This window comes from Anser anser, assembly GCF_964211835.1.
Source record: "Anser anser genome assembly, chromosome: 2".
Classification (NCBI taxonomy): Eukaryota; Metazoa; Chordata; class Aves; order Anseriformes; family Anatidae; genus Anser; species Anser anser.
Window position 1 is genome coordinate 24,611,811 of NC_139721.1, and position 16,242 is coordinate 24,628,052.

General features: G+C 41.3%; 1 protein-coding gene across 3 annotated transcripts in view; it reads right to left on the reverse strand.

Moving 5' to 3' along the window:
• DPY19L4 (dpy-19 like 4) overlaps positions 1 to 16,164 on the reverse strand; it is a 32,462-nt gene extending 16,298 nt beyond the window's left edge. Inside the window, exons 1-12 of one of the 3 annotated variants that reach the window (XM_083825228.1) lie at positions 15,875 to 16,164; positions 12,911 to 13,018; positions 11,844 to 11,968; positions 11,143 to 11,233; positions 9,325 to 9,446; positions 8,335 to 8,480; positions 6,488 to 6,611; positions 5,785 to 5,919; positions 4,713 to 4,844; positions 4,525 to 4,623; positions 3,322 to 3,395; positions 1,344 to 1,502 (exon numbers count right to left, since the gene is read on the reverse strand). In XM_083825228.1, coding sequence (XP_083681354.1) covers positions 1,344 to 1,502; positions 3,322 to 3,395; positions 4,525 to 4,623; positions 4,713 to 4,844; positions 5,785 to 5,919; positions 6,488 to 6,611; positions 8,335 to 8,480; positions 9,325 to 9,446; positions 11,143 to 11,233; positions 11,844 to 11,968; positions 12,911 to 13,018; positions 15,875 to 16,019 — 1,460 coding nt within the window. In that variant the 5' untranslated portion in view covers positions 16,020 to 16,164. Of the gene's footprint in view, positions 1 to 1,343; positions 1,503 to 3,321; positions 3,396 to 4,524; positions 4,624 to 4,712; positions 4,845 to 5,784; positions 5,920 to 6,487; positions 6,612 to 8,334; positions 8,481 to 9,324; positions 9,447 to 11,142; positions 11,234 to 11,843; positions 11,969 to 12,910; positions 13,019 to 14,329; positions 15,771 to 15,874 lie in introns of those variants that run through there. The other 2 variants (XM_083825229.1, XM_083825230.1) reach the window with 2 other exon arrangements.
• Between the last annotated feature and the right edge of the window lie 78 nt (positions 16,165 to 16,242).

Genomic DNA, 16,242 nt, shown 5'->3' on the forward strand with positions numbered 1-16,242 from the left:
CACATTCTAAATTTCTTTGCATCATTAACCTGGTGAAGATTATGGAATCTGTATGACTACGTATACCATGCTACCACAAAGTAAGATTACAAAAACACCTTTCAGTGACAGTACTATATTATGAATATATAATTACAAATAAAAGACAACCAAAATCTTACAACAAATGTTTTTTCTACAAACAAGATAGTGAGACACATGAAAGACATTTTATTCTACCATTAAGTGATTTCAGTCACAAAGTTGTAAATAAATCCTCACGACAAAGTGCAAAAAATATTTGAGATTAGTAACTGTTTCCAAATTAATTAGCTTTTTTTTTTGAGGAGGGAGAAGGGTTATTTTAAGCTTTTAAAAAATCTGTTGGATACACTGAAGTTACTGCTCATCATGAAGCAGTAAATAGATACTACACCCATTAGCAAAAAACCAGTAGTTTATCATTTTGAACAGATTATTTCACATCCAACCTGACATATTTTCATTTATAGCAGTATAATCTTCACCTATTGAAAGTCTTACTCCTTGAAAAAAAATCTACTCATTTTTGCTGCAGACAAGTGAGGAATCTGCCCTAACACCTAAGCAGCTATACCATTTATCTTCTACCAGGGGGATGTAATCTCCTAGCCAGCTTCCAAGATAAGTTATGCTAGGATCTACGATCTACAGTCTTGCCATTCTGAGCCTGCACACAGACAGCTCCACTACCCTTCTCTCAAGGGAACTGTGAATCACTGTGAAACTAAAAATAATTGAGTCCGTTTTACTTCAGCTCCATTCTGAGCAGCTAAGACTGATGAACCTTATCACAGGAAACAAGATGTGAAAAAAACAAAACAAAAACAAACCCAGGAAAGTGTTAGAAATCTGAAATCCTCTCAGCTCCACCCATTTCACTCTTTGCAATATGTAAACTTGGAAAAAATAAAACAAAAACAAAAAACAGAGAAACAAATCCTCTAGAAACAATCCAGGGACTTTGTTGTTGGAAGGGGAAAACAGTTATTTCTTTCTCACAGTGCTAAGAGAAAAACATATTGTAAAACCATTAGCCAAATCTCTGCAGGAATCGCACCTTTGGAAAACAAACAAACAAAAAAACACAAAACAAATAAACAAACCCAGAGACAATTCCCTGTCCTGACTGAAGGGATGCTCAAGAAGCTCCTCACTACAAGATTTTCTGTGGAAGCCCTTCCACTGCTGCCCATGCCCTCGCATGCTCAATGGGCTAACTCTGTCCTGAGGCCTCAATCAGATACACGATTGACCATTCACTTATAAATCCATGAACCTCTTATTTTTCACTTCTAAATTTCCAATATAAATAAGTTACTTACCAAATTCTCCTAAAAATGACCTGAGTTACAGAAAAAAGGCAGATAATTAATACTAAAATATAGAAAGGCAACAGTGATGACTGTGTTAGCCGCAAAAAAAAGTCTTGGGATGGTGCCTGAAGAGATTCTTGACAAAGGAGCCAATTCATTGTAAAATTCCTAGTAAGGCAAAAACATCCCATTAAAAAACAATAATAAACCACATAGGTTAGGGAAAAAAAAAAAGTAAACAACCAAGCATGTTTTCATCTATTCATGTCATAAGAAACTATTTGAAATTCATTTTTGAAAAGTAGTATGTTATAATTTTAAACTGTTTTACAAGTCCTCTTTACAGTAACTATCAAAAGCTTATCTTCCAGAAAAAGCCTGTGATCTTAAGAGGCCAGACTACAACTCTTCTCTGTCACAAAAACCCAGCCTCCTGTATAGCTCCATTATGAGGACCACAAAGCACTTTGTTGTCACAGTGGATTAAGATTTTAGAGATATTGATGCAAGAAGGTATGCTTGTCCTCATTCCACAGGGAAAGTGGTCATCTGAGAGCACACGTAAGCCTGAGGCACTGCCAAGAATGGAATCCTTAATGCTGAAATTCTAATTCTTAATGCTGAAATTCTAGCTGAACCCACTCGATCATTCTTCTTTCTCAGTTAATGAGCAGAAACGTTATATACTATGCCAAGAAGCACTATAAATGCGTATTCTCAACTGGACTTGGTGTGGCACGTGATTCAGTGAGTGCATTCTTGTCTTCTATTTTCTTTTGCTTTCCTCCTGCTTTTCTTTTACTCCCAAGTGAAGACCAGAGGACTGAACCACTTTCAGTTAGACAGAACCAGTTTCAGGATTAACAACTGAGCACGTCCAAACTAGCCTTAAAAGACAGATCTTGAAGTTCTTGTGCTGCAAACCATAATTCCAACATTTAGTTACGCGATTTTCCAGGGGTAGTTGCACCCAGTTTGTCTCAATCACCAACTTCAATGCACGGTTGCAGAGCCTGGAAAGTAGCATGTACTAAGTCCCAGGAAAAAACAAAAACAAAACACATCCATAATACCTGGTAGCTGAATAAACCAAAATCCTGACCAGAAGCATTCTTGTCTTTTCTTGCAAAACAATTACGAACGTGCATGTATGTGTTTTATAACAGTGCATCTTGGTCAAACTCAGAATATCTTCTCTTCCAAAAATTCCCCAACAGTTTCAGTTTTGTGGTGTCATTTTCCAAATCTTCTCCTGAAAGGCTGTGAAGTAGTTTTGTAAGAGACAGATGGAGTTCACAGGAGAGAGAACTAACTCCTGCACAGAACTGCAAATGCTGGCTTGGGTCCAGGAGGTATCTCTGGTTCTTACCAATACTCCGTTTGAAGATTTCCAGGATATCTGTAGCCATGTTGTTACCTTCTTGCAGACCAACACTCAACTCTTTTACATATGCAAACAGTTTCTCTTAGGATCACAAGGATTTCCTCTGACTTTTAAGTTGTCCCTTGTCTTAATTTCTTCTAAAACAAATAGCTTTTTTTTTTTTTGGTGGTGGTGGTGTTATTCTTACAAGACTAAAAAACAACCAACCATGTTTTGAGGTACTATCAATAGTCCGTGACCCCCCTCACGGTTTTCCAGTCAGGACCGCTACCTTTACCCTACAATCCCTGCTTTCACATCTTATTAGAAACACTAGACAGGGTACAAAAAGTTTTCGCTTTTCAACATCAAAGAAAGCAAATATCTATACGATGGGATTTTACTCCCAAGGGATGAAATATTGAACAGCAGAAATCTCCAAATCCTAAGTAAATTTTGTATATGCACCTTTTAAAATTATTTTTTTAAAACCTAGTGACAAATATAAAGTTTTGCTAACTCCTCTACAAAATCCACACAAGCACTGAAATTTTGTGCTTCTTAGAGAAGTTTCAGAAGTTTGGGTATCTTAGAAGATGTAAAAAAAAAAATATTAAAACTTACTTAGTTGTGTTTAAGCCAAGTTTTACTTCAAGGAATTTCAGCAAATGCTCATTTTCCTTATGAGGAACAAACATCTGAAAATTAATTTAGCAGAGAACAATCTTATTAAATGCAGGAAGCAGCTTTCACATAGTCACTTCATGCAGATTACAAAATGGCATGGAATAATCAGTTGTTCAAGATTTAGTTAAAACCCACACATTGGATTAAGTGTGCCAATTAAGGTACTGATACAGTATTGTAAATCTTCACTTAAATAAATCTCTCTTTAGGATTTCCTAGAAAATATCATACCCTGCATTTCATTCATGTACCCCAATGGGAGGGCTAGTGAGAAGTTGCCAACAAGTTGCCAGAAGGCTACCGAGTGGGGCAAAAAAGATCATGAAAAATGGACATGGACTTACCACCAAGCAAGCCAAAGAACATTGTGTTTAGCTCCACTAAACAATAGGACTGCAGCCTAGCAAAAGTTATGAGCATTTGTAATCTTCACATAAATTGTTTGAGCAGCCAAAAGTTCTACGTATCATCTACGTAATTTATGTTATGTTTTTCAGGGTTAGGCTTTATTTTCCTGGAGATACAGCAAGGCTAGCTAATCTGAATGACACAAGAAAACAATCAGATTTGAGCATTCTCTCAGACTTTTTTAGCATTTACTAGGATCTTCATTTTTAAGATGACACTTAATTAATACAACCAGGATGAATTTGAGATGTAAAGGAAAGGCGCAAATCACATAAAAGGCTAGGGCCAGTAAGAGGGAGTTACTAACCAAGACCTAAGACCAGGTTAAAATCCCATTGACAGTTAATACCTACCCTAAGCCTACTAACTCTTTTCCATGCACAAGAATACTGTTTTAGTATCTAACCCGATTGGTAGAAACCATCCAAGTTATAACAAAAAACACATTTATGAAATAACCAGTGTGTGATTTAAAGAGTATTTCCATACTATGCTTTAATCTCAACCCAAAAGACTAAAGCCTCCAACAAAAAACAGCTGCTTGGGTTGTTAAAGGTTTTAAAATAAATATATAGATATAAAATTTACTCTATTATCTCTATTCACAATAAATTAAGTTACGAACTCTCAGACCAATAAGATAAGCGACACTTCAAAAGACTTTTCCAAGGTAACTGCAGCTTTTCATTTAGATTATGACAATTAAAATCACTTTTTACAGATGAATCTTACCTTTAATAAGAAGTTTAGCGTCAGCGTTATTGTGAGTACCAAATAAATGTACATAATTTTCAGCAATCTTGATAAAAATGTACCTTTCTTCATATTCATCTGCAAAAATATGTTAAGAATGTCGTATCATTTGGAGTTCCGTTGAAATAATAAAAACTACATTCAGAGTTGGAGGAGAGTCTAGTTACCTGAAGGCATTTAGAGAGCATTAGAGCTGCTACAAGACTTAGTAGCGGCGACACTAGTAAGGCTGAATTTTCAAACTGCAATAGGTACCCCAAGAGGAGAGAAAACAAGTAGATTTTGTATACTTCATGCACCTGTTGAAGAAACAAAATAAATTACAGTGGATATACATTTTGCTTTCTAGAGCAGGAGGTAGTTCACTTCATTTTCCTGTTAATTAGGGGATTTAATGGATAAATCTTTATCCTCAAGGTTAGGAATCTAGCAGGGTACCATTTGGCTGTGAAAAGTATTTCACATCAAAATGGCCCTGGTCAGATTCAGTAACTAGACTGCTTCACGGGAAATCTGTAAAAATGCCCCAAGTAGTAGTATTTTCTTCTGCTGAAGAACATATAAAAGCAACTGAAAGAAGAGGTGACCAATTATTCCTGCACGCAGTTTGAAACTGACGTCACATCTAGGAAAACTCGAAGGAACGCAAGTATGAAGCAGGAACCATAGGAAAAGGCTAAGGAAAAATGTCTTATTGTTACAACATTTCTAAGAACCATTTTGCGAAATAAATTCAAATATTTTCTCACATTGAAAAACCAGTTACCAGTTGGCCTATTGCATTTGCATTATTTGTTGACTGAGTCAGTATAAGGTGGGCCATCTGGGGTGAAAATGCCCCTTAATTGTACAGAGCCAAAAGAGCATTTTTTTGGTCACCCCCCCACCCTACTGTGAATAGGGAAAGGAAAAGAAGAGGCAGCTAAGCCAAAAAGGGTGCACGACTGAATCTCATCACTTTCATCTCTCCGTAGATGTTTTCAGGCCTTGGGGCTTTCTTTAGGTTCTGCCCGTTTGTTAGGAAAGCTGTTTGAAACACAGCAGGCCAAAGAAGAGCAAGTTTAAAGCCATTTCATTCTTCCAAAGGACAGGACGTGCACTTTAGCTGGACCCAGGCTGCCAGACACTCGAGTCACCACTCGATCTATGCCCTTTGGAGCTCCTGAGCAGTGTGGATGGCAGGCACTCTGAGGCTGTATTTAAGTCCCCAACTACCAGGAGGTCGATGAGTTTTAATACCTTTTCTGTCTGTGCTAGAGCAAAGCTGTCAAGCAGAAAAAGAGACACGGCCTGGACAAACAGGAGATAATGACTGTACTCCCACATCATCATGAAGGTGTACGTTGAAGCACTCACCAGAAGGTAACAAAACTTCTAGAGAAAACGAGAACAACAAAGCATTAATTTGATACCTACGCATCTCTGTCACTAAGTAACTGAGAGGTCATTAAAACAGGAATTACAGAAATTCACTATTTTAGGAGATAAATAAAATACTGCATTCAGACATACTTAATACCTCCTCAGATGGAAAAAAGTCATTACTGAAACATTCAAAAACACCGAAAGCCAATCAAAAGAAACACCTTTGACAGACAGACTGGGAGAGGAAGTTACCACCATCTTCTCCAAGCAACAGGAAAAGAAATGAAATAGGCTGCATGTTGAGAAACATTCGGCATCTGTTTATCTTAAAAAAGACAGCACACAGCGGATTCCCACACTGTTCTCTCTAAACCCTCACGGGGGCATAACAGGGCAGGGCACGACTCGCTTAGCAAAAACCACACGTGCCTAGGAGAAAATCCAAGTGGCGGCTTTGAGAAGGACAAACAAAACATCTACAGTTTCCTCCCTAGCAGGGCAGTAGCGACAAAGAGGTAACTACTCTAGAGCACAGTTCCACCACCAACTCTTTATTAAGAAATTAATTTAGTTTTACCTCTGCAGAACAATTTAGGTTTTTTTTTAAATAGCCTGTGAGAGCTGCTACTTGACATGCAAAATATGGCAAAGCCCAATTTTCCCTTGATGGTATGGAGTAATCAATTCTTGTTGTATCTGTCCTAGAATAAAGTACAGACAAACAAAATTATTAAAGATTTACGGAACAAAAATATCAAGGAAAGCCTAAATGTCACTTCCAGTTACCAGCGTGGCCTCGCAAGCAAGCTATTCCTGTATCAGGTTCAAAGCAACATGGGCACAATTTTGCTGTTGATGCAGGTCACGAGTTTAATATCAGCATGGAAGGTCCAATCTTGACTCACTTATTCAGCACACCTCCATATCAGGTGGCATTTACAAACCCAAAGGCTGGGGACCACTGCTGGAACAGCAGCTTTTCATGTTACCATGAGCATCAGCTGAGAGAGAAGAGCCTTTTCTGTTCTCCTATGTTAAAAAGCAGCTTAGGCAATAGAGCACAACATACTCCGAATCCAAAGCAGTGCAGCAGCAGCACCAGCAAATACTTGGCCTACGGGGAAAATTCTCCCCAGCAAAACGAGGGATTAAAGACGGGTGGGAAGCATGGGACAGAACAGCAGCAGGGTCTTCTCGTGGAATGACTTGACAGTACCTGCACAATTGGAACTGGAGGAGAAAGTTTTAAAAAGTGCTAAAGCGACTTAGAAGCACAAGTCGTGCTTTCAAATGTGATCAAAGCCATCAGTTTCAGAGGTACACAGTCTTCTTTGTGTCTACTGCGCTTTTAAAAAGGAGCCTCAAGCTCCTTTATCGTTTAGGTACTTGAAAGCGTCACCTTTCATTTTTACCTCTGAAGCGCCTCACAGAGGAGTTCTGGGAGCTTCTTTTTAACTACCAGACCTTTCAATTTGTTAACAGTGTTTCATCTTCTCTGCTGCTGAAAAAAATACAGATTTATTCACTATTTTTCCTGCTTTCCACTGCTCACATCAGCTTGATGAGCAGTATTTTTAGCCATTAATCACAGATTTGGTCATGATGACTTCACACTCCTAAGAGACGCTTCCCAACAGCTCAACTTTAAAAGCACATCTCTAACACTTTGCTCTTCCATAGCTTTTTGTGCCCTTTTTTTTCTTTTTTTAAAAAGGATTTCAACATTTTTCAGGGCAAATAAGTACTCTCAAGTTCACAGAAAACCCCAGAGCTATTTGGTGACAAACCAGGAATGAGAACACAAGTTCTCATTGCCTACATGAAGTTCCCTATTATTGTGGTGTTTCACAAAAGGAAGGGGCATTTTCATGCAAGTGAAATGTTACAAAATGAAAAAAATGTTGAGGTCAGAATCATCTAAGAAGATTCCACATTGCACAAAAAAATTCTACAAAAAGAAGATTAAAAAATTAATAATAATCAAGGATCCTTTATAGAAAAAATGCACTTGGTCATTTCCTTCTAAGCAACAGAACAATGGTCACAATGTTTGGAGCTTGCCACAGACAATACTTCTCTTTTCAGCAACTTCAGAAATTTGTTTGTATTCTTCATCAGAACAAAACCAAAACCTTCTGATGAATGTTTTTTTGCAAAATGGACTCGTGTGAAAGCACCCATGTATTCACACACAGCCATGAGCTCAGGCCAACTGACAGCGTGGCTGGTTTGGATGACAAGAGACTATTTCCATTACCCAAGGCATCGTCAGAGTCAGTGCATCTCCGGGAAACCCTTTGTATTCAGCACAAGAGCCCGCTCTCCCAATGAGAACACAAAGTTTAATAGAAAGCATTTTAACCCACTCTCATATTTTTAAACGCCTTAGTGACAAACTAGATTGTATAAAGATGTTTTTCTTACCTGTTAATAATGAACCATGCTACAGTCAGCATTCCTGCCAGCCAAGTCCCACTCATAACCCAACTGGTTACAAACAATGCAGTCACATAAATTCCCTGCAGTCCAAAAACTATACCAATGTAGAAATACACTGGCTCAATAACTTCCTGAAATTACAAATAAAAACGAAGAGACATAGCGGCAACTGAGCTGAAGCTGGAAAGTATTGCTACTTACTATATGCATATTGCTAACAGTGTGCTAGGTGCTTTACAAACAGGTAAGAGGCAGCCTCAATTCTAGGAGAGTATCAAGCATGCTTTTCTTTTGGGCTCAGGGAGAATGAAGCCGTGTTTACTGACAGCACACTCAGGACTCAGCTTGCTAGTGCCAGGATTTTTGTATTTGCTATAGCATGAACTCTGCACGGGTCAGATTTAAAGAATCCATACTGCAGTGAGATATAAAGTTCATTGGGCTACTGAAAGAAAGTAGGTAAGAGAGGAACTCGGAAAGGTAAAGGTGTGGTAAAAATGGTTCCAAACACAGAGGAGAACATATAAAAATAAAAAAGTTAAATGAGAGAGCATAAAGGGAGGACACAAGTATGCAGCATAAGCAGAACAAAGCCCAAGTGGAGCAGAAAGAGACAAAAGGTTCACCTACAAAAATCTATTTCCCTGTTACCTATACTGAATGGATAGACAGAGGCAGCACTGGTCAGTACTCTGAAGGACCTAACTTTTGTGCTTTTAATGGATGGCACAGATCCTCTCAGCACTTCTAAGGGGTTTGCAGAAGTAAAGAAATAACAGACAGAAAGGTTTAGTGCATGTAACTCCCCCGCCCCCCATCCTATTCCAAAGACTGTTGGGAATTGAGGAGAACCTGAACCTGATGGTAGGCTTAGCTCGATTCACTCCAGAAAAATTGCACGTATTTACTGTACACAACATGGCAAGTCACACACACATACACTGAAAGCACAGGAAGCAGGAGAAACGCACATACTTCACTACCAGATGCTTGGTACAACACACTGGCAATCAATTCTGGGTACAAAGTCATTTGCTGGACTGCATTTATCGTCTTCAACGATATCGTCTTATTGTTGTGTGTCAACTCATAAACACCTACAGACAAAAGAAAATATATTATTCCTGGAAGCACTTACTATTGCTCTTCTTAAAAGGGATGAGAAGTATACTCAAAGGCAGGGTGAAACAGATTTGGACGCTAAGGCTATTACCTGATTCATCATTTCTGATTTTAAAAGGAAGAAATTACTGTGCTAGGTGCTGTTCCAACCTATTGATATTGCAACAAAATCATTACTGTTTTTTGAACTAGTCTTTAAGTGGAAGGTCCAAAACTAATCAGCTAACGTGTAGTCTTTTCACGTACAACACATTGATGCAGTCCTGGAACCAGCCATGTAGAGATCACCTTCACAGGAGCTTCTTAAGAAGCGAGACAAAGATCTACCAGGGATGAGCAGGATGTATTAAACTTGTCTCCACAGAGAGGTCAGACTCCACGGCCTCATCAACTTTCCCAGCCCTGCATTTCTGAGACTTCTAAGAACCACTCACCTAACACGACATGCCTTTGTATGGGATTGAGATGAAGCTGAAGTTGGCATACTTGTAGGACACATCACTCAGAGATATTATAATTTAAAAAATAACTTGTCATTATTTAGGACAATGGAGGGAAGGAGAAAAATAATCCATAAAAAAAAAAAGAACAATAAACCCAACAACAGTGCAGCAAAGAAGATCACTGTTTCCAGCTCTGAATGCATCTTGGTGTGTGGTCTGCATCTGGTTCTCTGCAGGCCAAACCAGGTCTTACAGAGCTCAAATCTGGGCTCAGCAGGCCCATGAAAGCCTTTGAAAACTGCATGCCTCCTAAATGCCTCGTAGACACACGAGTGTACCTGTTTGCAGAGCCAGCTGCAGCACGCCTGTGAATGAGGCGGCCCATCCATCGCCAGCACGGGTAATCTTCCCAGAGATAATAAAGAATCGACTGTTCCAAAGCCATGTTGCACACTGCTGACATATGCTACGCATCAGCTGGGAAACCGCTACCAATAAAACTATACCCATAAAGTTTAACTGGCTTAGGATGAGGTTTCATAAGAGGACTGAACTAATTCAGCAGCTGGCTGCTGCAAGACAGGGCTGGTCACTCCTCCCTCCCTCCCAGCAGTCTCACCTTTCCCCCTGTGCTCTTCTGAACTCACTAAAACAGCACAGAACCCTTCAAGCTTCTTTTCGCCGTTTTCGTTTTCCACTGGTTCAAGAACCTGACCCAGTTATGGATGGTGGTGACCTCCAGAGCCAGCGCAGGATAAAAAGGAGCACAAAGGGAGGAGAAACCACTGCCACCCAGCTGGTTCTCCTCCCTCTTGGTTTCTGTCCCCCTTGCTCAGCCCTCATCAACAAGTACTCATCACAGCTGTCAGGTTTAGAAACTGCTGGCAGGGACAGGACTGAGCAGATCATCTCTTGACAGAAACTGTTCTAGCTTCTGATGGGATGAAACAGTAATTTCCATCCCCCGTTTCCAAATTAAAGAACAATACGCTTACAGGGCTAAAAATCAACTACGTAGCATGGGCAAACCCGACGATAACAAATGTGGCGGTATCAGCATAACATTAATCCTACTCTGGAAAGTTAGGTCAGCATGCAGTTTTTATAAATCTGACCAATATACCTATACAGGAGTATAAAAATCAGCCTCCTTAGTCTGCAGCAGTTATAACTGCCTCCAGAAAGAGAACAGAATTTTTCAAGGTTAATAAAATAAACGTTTTTGTACCTCTTTCAAAGGAAGGAGCCTTTAGCAGTTCTTTATAGAATGAGTAATAAATGGCGCTGTCACCCTGAAATGTAATTTCTCGTTCAAGTTCCTAGAAAAAAAATAAATAAATATTCACCTCCTGCAATCTCTTTCCATGGAAGACCATATATTTTCAGACAGACTGGTTTTGTAATACAGCACATGGTTATGACTCCACTGTACATCTTCAAAGTATTCCACAAAACATTAATCCTCCCAGCACCTCTGTCAGGTATACAACACTCCCTAGAACTTAGGAATCAGAGCAACCCAAATCCACATACTAAGTTAGCACAAGGTGCACAGGATCATTTCATATTCTCAGACCCGAATCTCATTTGACTTTCCATACCTCTCTAAACAATACAGTTCTTAAAAAACCACACATCCCTGATGTTTAGTTTACACGACCCCATTATGCTTCCTTTTTATCACCCAAATTTTAGAAAAGTTATTTCAACTATAAAGGATGGCATGGGAAAACACAGAAAAACATGACAAGACAAGACTACTCTCAGTAGCAGAAACACTTTATTTTTTTAAGGAACTACTTCAAAGACAGAGGCCTGAGCAGAAAGACATGGGATTCTGAAAGCACGCAGTTCCAACCTGGCATGGATCGGCTTTAATTTCAAGGAAACAATTTGGCTTTTGTTTCAGTAATTTAACTTTTTCTTTACCTGCCTGCTGGAAAACCAGAATTTCCGTTCGTGGTATGTTGAGAGGTACACAGCGTACATCATCCCACTAGTGACTGCCGCGAGACAGCCAAAGAAAAGTTTCGCAAACCGCTGAATTAACAAATCTGAAAAGGGAGAGTGAGAAAGCTAAAGTAGTCCAGAGGACTTAAACCACAAACAGTATGCCCTCAGTGTGACTTGTTGCTGAATAGCAGGTAAGCGTACCAGCATCAGAATTATCCCACCACCATCACCACAGATCCATCAAGATCTGTGCTGCTGTTCCTTTCCTGCAGTTTTCTCTCTCATTTCTCACCGCTGCTTCATAGGCCTTTTGGATACAATACCCACACGCTCCGCGGCAAACTCCTCTCTGTTCTAACAAGCTTCAGTTTCAAAGGAATTTCAAGAAGGAAAAATGAATTACAAGTACGGAGAAAAACATTTTTAATTTTGTCCAAAACACCATAAAATCTTTAGATGCATCAACAGAAAAAAAGTGACAAAATCCCATTTAACACCAATGCCGAGACATGCTACTCTCCATTCCGCTTTGCAAATGGAAAAGGAAGGAAATAATTTGAATTTTACCCATTCTTTCCCCTGTAGCTCCCTCAAGTTAGTATATGCTTTTAACATAAAAGTTTTTGGTAGCTTGGTGAGCTTTCGCATATAATTACACCTGGTTTTAGTTCTGTGCCTTGAAGAGCTGTAAGGACTTTCTGACTATTGTTTCAATACCATTAATTCATGCCTTTCAGCTTCTCAACTGAAAGATAATTCCAGGCGCAATTAAAATGTTTATCTGTGCTCAAATAGCCAACAATAAGATTCTTAACACCTCCCCCCTCCAACTGAAACAACCCAGGACTAGCATTTTACTCTGCAATACATAAAATGTCATTACTAAAGAATCCTAATGTGCATGCATGCTTTCTCTTGAAACATTCAAAAACCTAATGCAAAGCAAGTCTGTTATAAATTACTGTGCTAGAAATATCTTCCCATAAAATGTAAAAGAATATGAAAAAAGAAATCAGAAGTTGGCTAAAAATTCTGTAGCTTACATTTTGGCGATCTTCCCAGCTTTGAGTTTTCTTTGTTTCTCTCCTCTGGAGCCATTTTGTCAGATTCTGTGCAGTTTTGTTTCCTCCTCTGTCGCAGGTCTGCTGCCCCTGAAGACATTTTTCTGAAGTTATTGCAACAGAATACCTAAAATCGCACTCTGAGAAATCCACACAGCAGCAGGTAACAGCCAGTTATTGCCAGGGATTCAGCCACACAGCAAATACATTTGACAAAAAGACTCAGCTAAACTATTTCATATGGATAACTAAAATAATGTTATAACTACACAGAAATCAATCCCTAGTTATTCCTTAGAAAAAAAGCAGTAATTTTCTCTTGAGGCCATACTCTGGGATTACCCTGAATCAAACTGGAAGTTAGCTGTTTTACTCCCTCGTTAACATTTTATAGAAATGAAGGAAAGAGGAAGTTTAGACGCATTGGTGTTGACACTGGGAGAAACTGGTGTCAATTCCATACTACTCTCATTCTGGTTTTACACGGCTTTAGTAGAGTAGCACACTTGGCACATTACTGTTATGTAAAAATTGGGCTAGCCAGTGCTTTTAAATTGAGCTGTCTGATCTTCATGTTACATCGACTTTATAAAAGCTTTCATCGTAACACTTTTCCTGCTTCCAAATCTATTGGAATTAAGCCGACTTATGAATTCTTAGTGTAACACAGAATGAAAAGGCCCAGTCTGGTAAGCCACATAGCTTGTTTCCCATCACTGCTGAGGACCTTGGCTTCTGTTTTCTGTACATGACGGCAGTGTGAAGCCCTGGTCCATTTATTTTACAGTCTGAGAAGTAACCAGGCTAATTCTTTGAGTGCAAGTCTCCATTCAAAAAGACTCGTTGCAAAATATCTGCGATAGCTACTATATTCAAGATGATGCCCCACAATACTTAGTATAATTTTAGAAGCGTGAGGAAAAGGGTTATCTGTAATTCGCACTCCAGTCCTTTTGGCTACCTAATTTGACCTACAGAGGCTACAAAACTTCGACCAGTGATTCTTCTGGACTTAAAACAGAGCTTCCATGCAGCCATTCAACGTTAAACTCCAAGCGTCACTCTTGCCATCCCACAATAAAGCTGCTAATTACTCTGGCGGTGTATTACTTCACATCTAAATCGATCTACTTTTAAACCCCAACTATTAGATTTAGAAGTCAGAAACAGCATAGTGGTATAAATAAGCTGTTAAAGTGGTGTCTGCCCATAATGTTGAACCTGCCTTTGTGTCTTAATGGGATTTTCAAAGCAATTATAAATTATTCTAAGCAGACCAAGATCTCAATTGTATCATTTTTCATGGTACAATGAATAGAAAACATCTAGCTTCTTAAACATAACAAGAATTAGAACAATATTCAACAAAACAATGCTTAAGGCGCTCAATATCGCATTTACCATTAGGTCAATCCAAAACGAAAGGTACACTGGTAACTCTTCGCGTCCTTAAATCAATCAGCAATGCAAACACAGAGTGCACTGCAATTGGAAGTCATTGGTATCGGACAAGATAAAATGGGAGAAAATATTTACATCACCAGAATGTGCAGATTGCTTGGAAAGCCAACTGTCTGTCCTTGCCATCCTAGTGATGACCAAAGAAGTAGCAGTGAGAACGCTGGAGGAAAATGCATTTCTTTCATTTTTTTTTTTAGCATATTAGTGAACCAAATTAGAAGCGTAAGATGCTTGCAAAGTCTAGAGTCAGCAGCAGCAATAGAAAACTCCTAAAGAAAGAAAAATTTCAAATTCTAATTGTGAAACCACGACACCTCAGTCAGCAAGTGATCTTCACCACAATTTGAAAACTGCTCAATAGATTTCCCCCTTCAGAAGAAGCAATAATAAAGAAAGATCCAAGGATGCTATTTCTGTTTAATTTGCAGCTGCCTCAAACAAGAAAAATGCTGTCTCCACTTCCATGAATCCTTTTAAACGGGGTGAAATGAAAGTCAACCAAGGTGACGACTAAAAATAATCTAGCATTTTGAACTGACGACACAGCCTCTAGCATCTCTCTATCCAGCAAGCAATTTTTTATCCACGATCGCTCCCCAGTTCCCTGCAAGTTCCCTTAAGTTTTTTCGTGTTCCACTTAGTTTTGTGTTTCTGTTGCAGAGTCACTGCTCCTGCGTGCCACTCTTTTAATCCATTTTTTACCAGTAAAGTGACCACTATCTGCGATTTTTGTCCTCTTATTGGAAGAAGGATAAAGCAGGACTGGGAAACTTTCAGAGAGGGACCCCAATAAGGATCAAGGCTGCGCAGTGGCTCCCATTCACATCTCAGGTAAGCGTGTTAGGATATTTTCCTCAGTCTGCAGAAAAAGATGACCAGGAGAAGCACAACACAGACCCACAAGCTAGCGAAGTGCACCCGCAGGGTGAACGGACACCAGAGAGGGGTTCTGTTTTCCAGCACTGGCACCAGAAGCGATGGCCCGGACGCCGTGCGCCAGGCCAGCAGCAGGTCCCCCGCCGCACACCGTGGCCTTCAGGGCTCTGAGCTCACACCACAGAGCTCGCACAGCCCCAGGGGCAGATGTGTGCACCCCAGCAGCACAAACCCCTGGGCGCTGCTTCCACGGAGCCACATCCAGCCCAGAAAGCCTCCAAAATCAGGAGAGCTGGGACACAGCGCGGCGCACGGCTCCTTTGCTCCCCTGTTCCTCAAGGTGCCCACTCCCGGCCGTGCTCCCCAGTTAAGCCAAACGCCACCCCCCAGCCCCACAAAGGGGCACCCCACAGAAAACCCCTGGGGCCGAACAAATAGGGGCTGCCTGCACAGAGGAGCCCCGCGCCCCCGGGCTGCCCCCTGCCGCCCCCCCTCGGGCCTGAGGCGGGGAAGGGGACGAAGCCTGCCCCCCGCAGCGCCCACACGGGCCTCCCCGGCGGCGGGGCAGCGCCACGGGGCGAGGGATGGCGGTGACGCCCGGCCCCTCACCTTCCTCCATCGCCCGCCTGCCGCCGCCGCCCGCCGCCGGGGCCCCGCGCTGCTCCCTCGGGGGCGACACCGCCGCCCCGCCCGCTCTCCGGCCGCCGCCGCCGCCCGCCTCTCGTCGGCCCCGCGGCCGGCAGCGCTCTCGCATACCCCGGCGAGGGGAAGCGGCCCGGCCCCGGCTTTCCTACCGCCGCCTCCGGGCGCCCCGTGTGTGGAAGGGGAGGCGGAACCGTGGCGGCGGGGCGAAGGGAGGCGGCCGGCGCGCAGCCGCGGCGTACCGCGACATGGCGGCGCCCTGCCCCAGCCGCTGAGGGAAGGGGCGCCCCCCGCGGCTGAGCCGGCGGTGGGCGGGCGGCTGGGGTGGGAGCAGA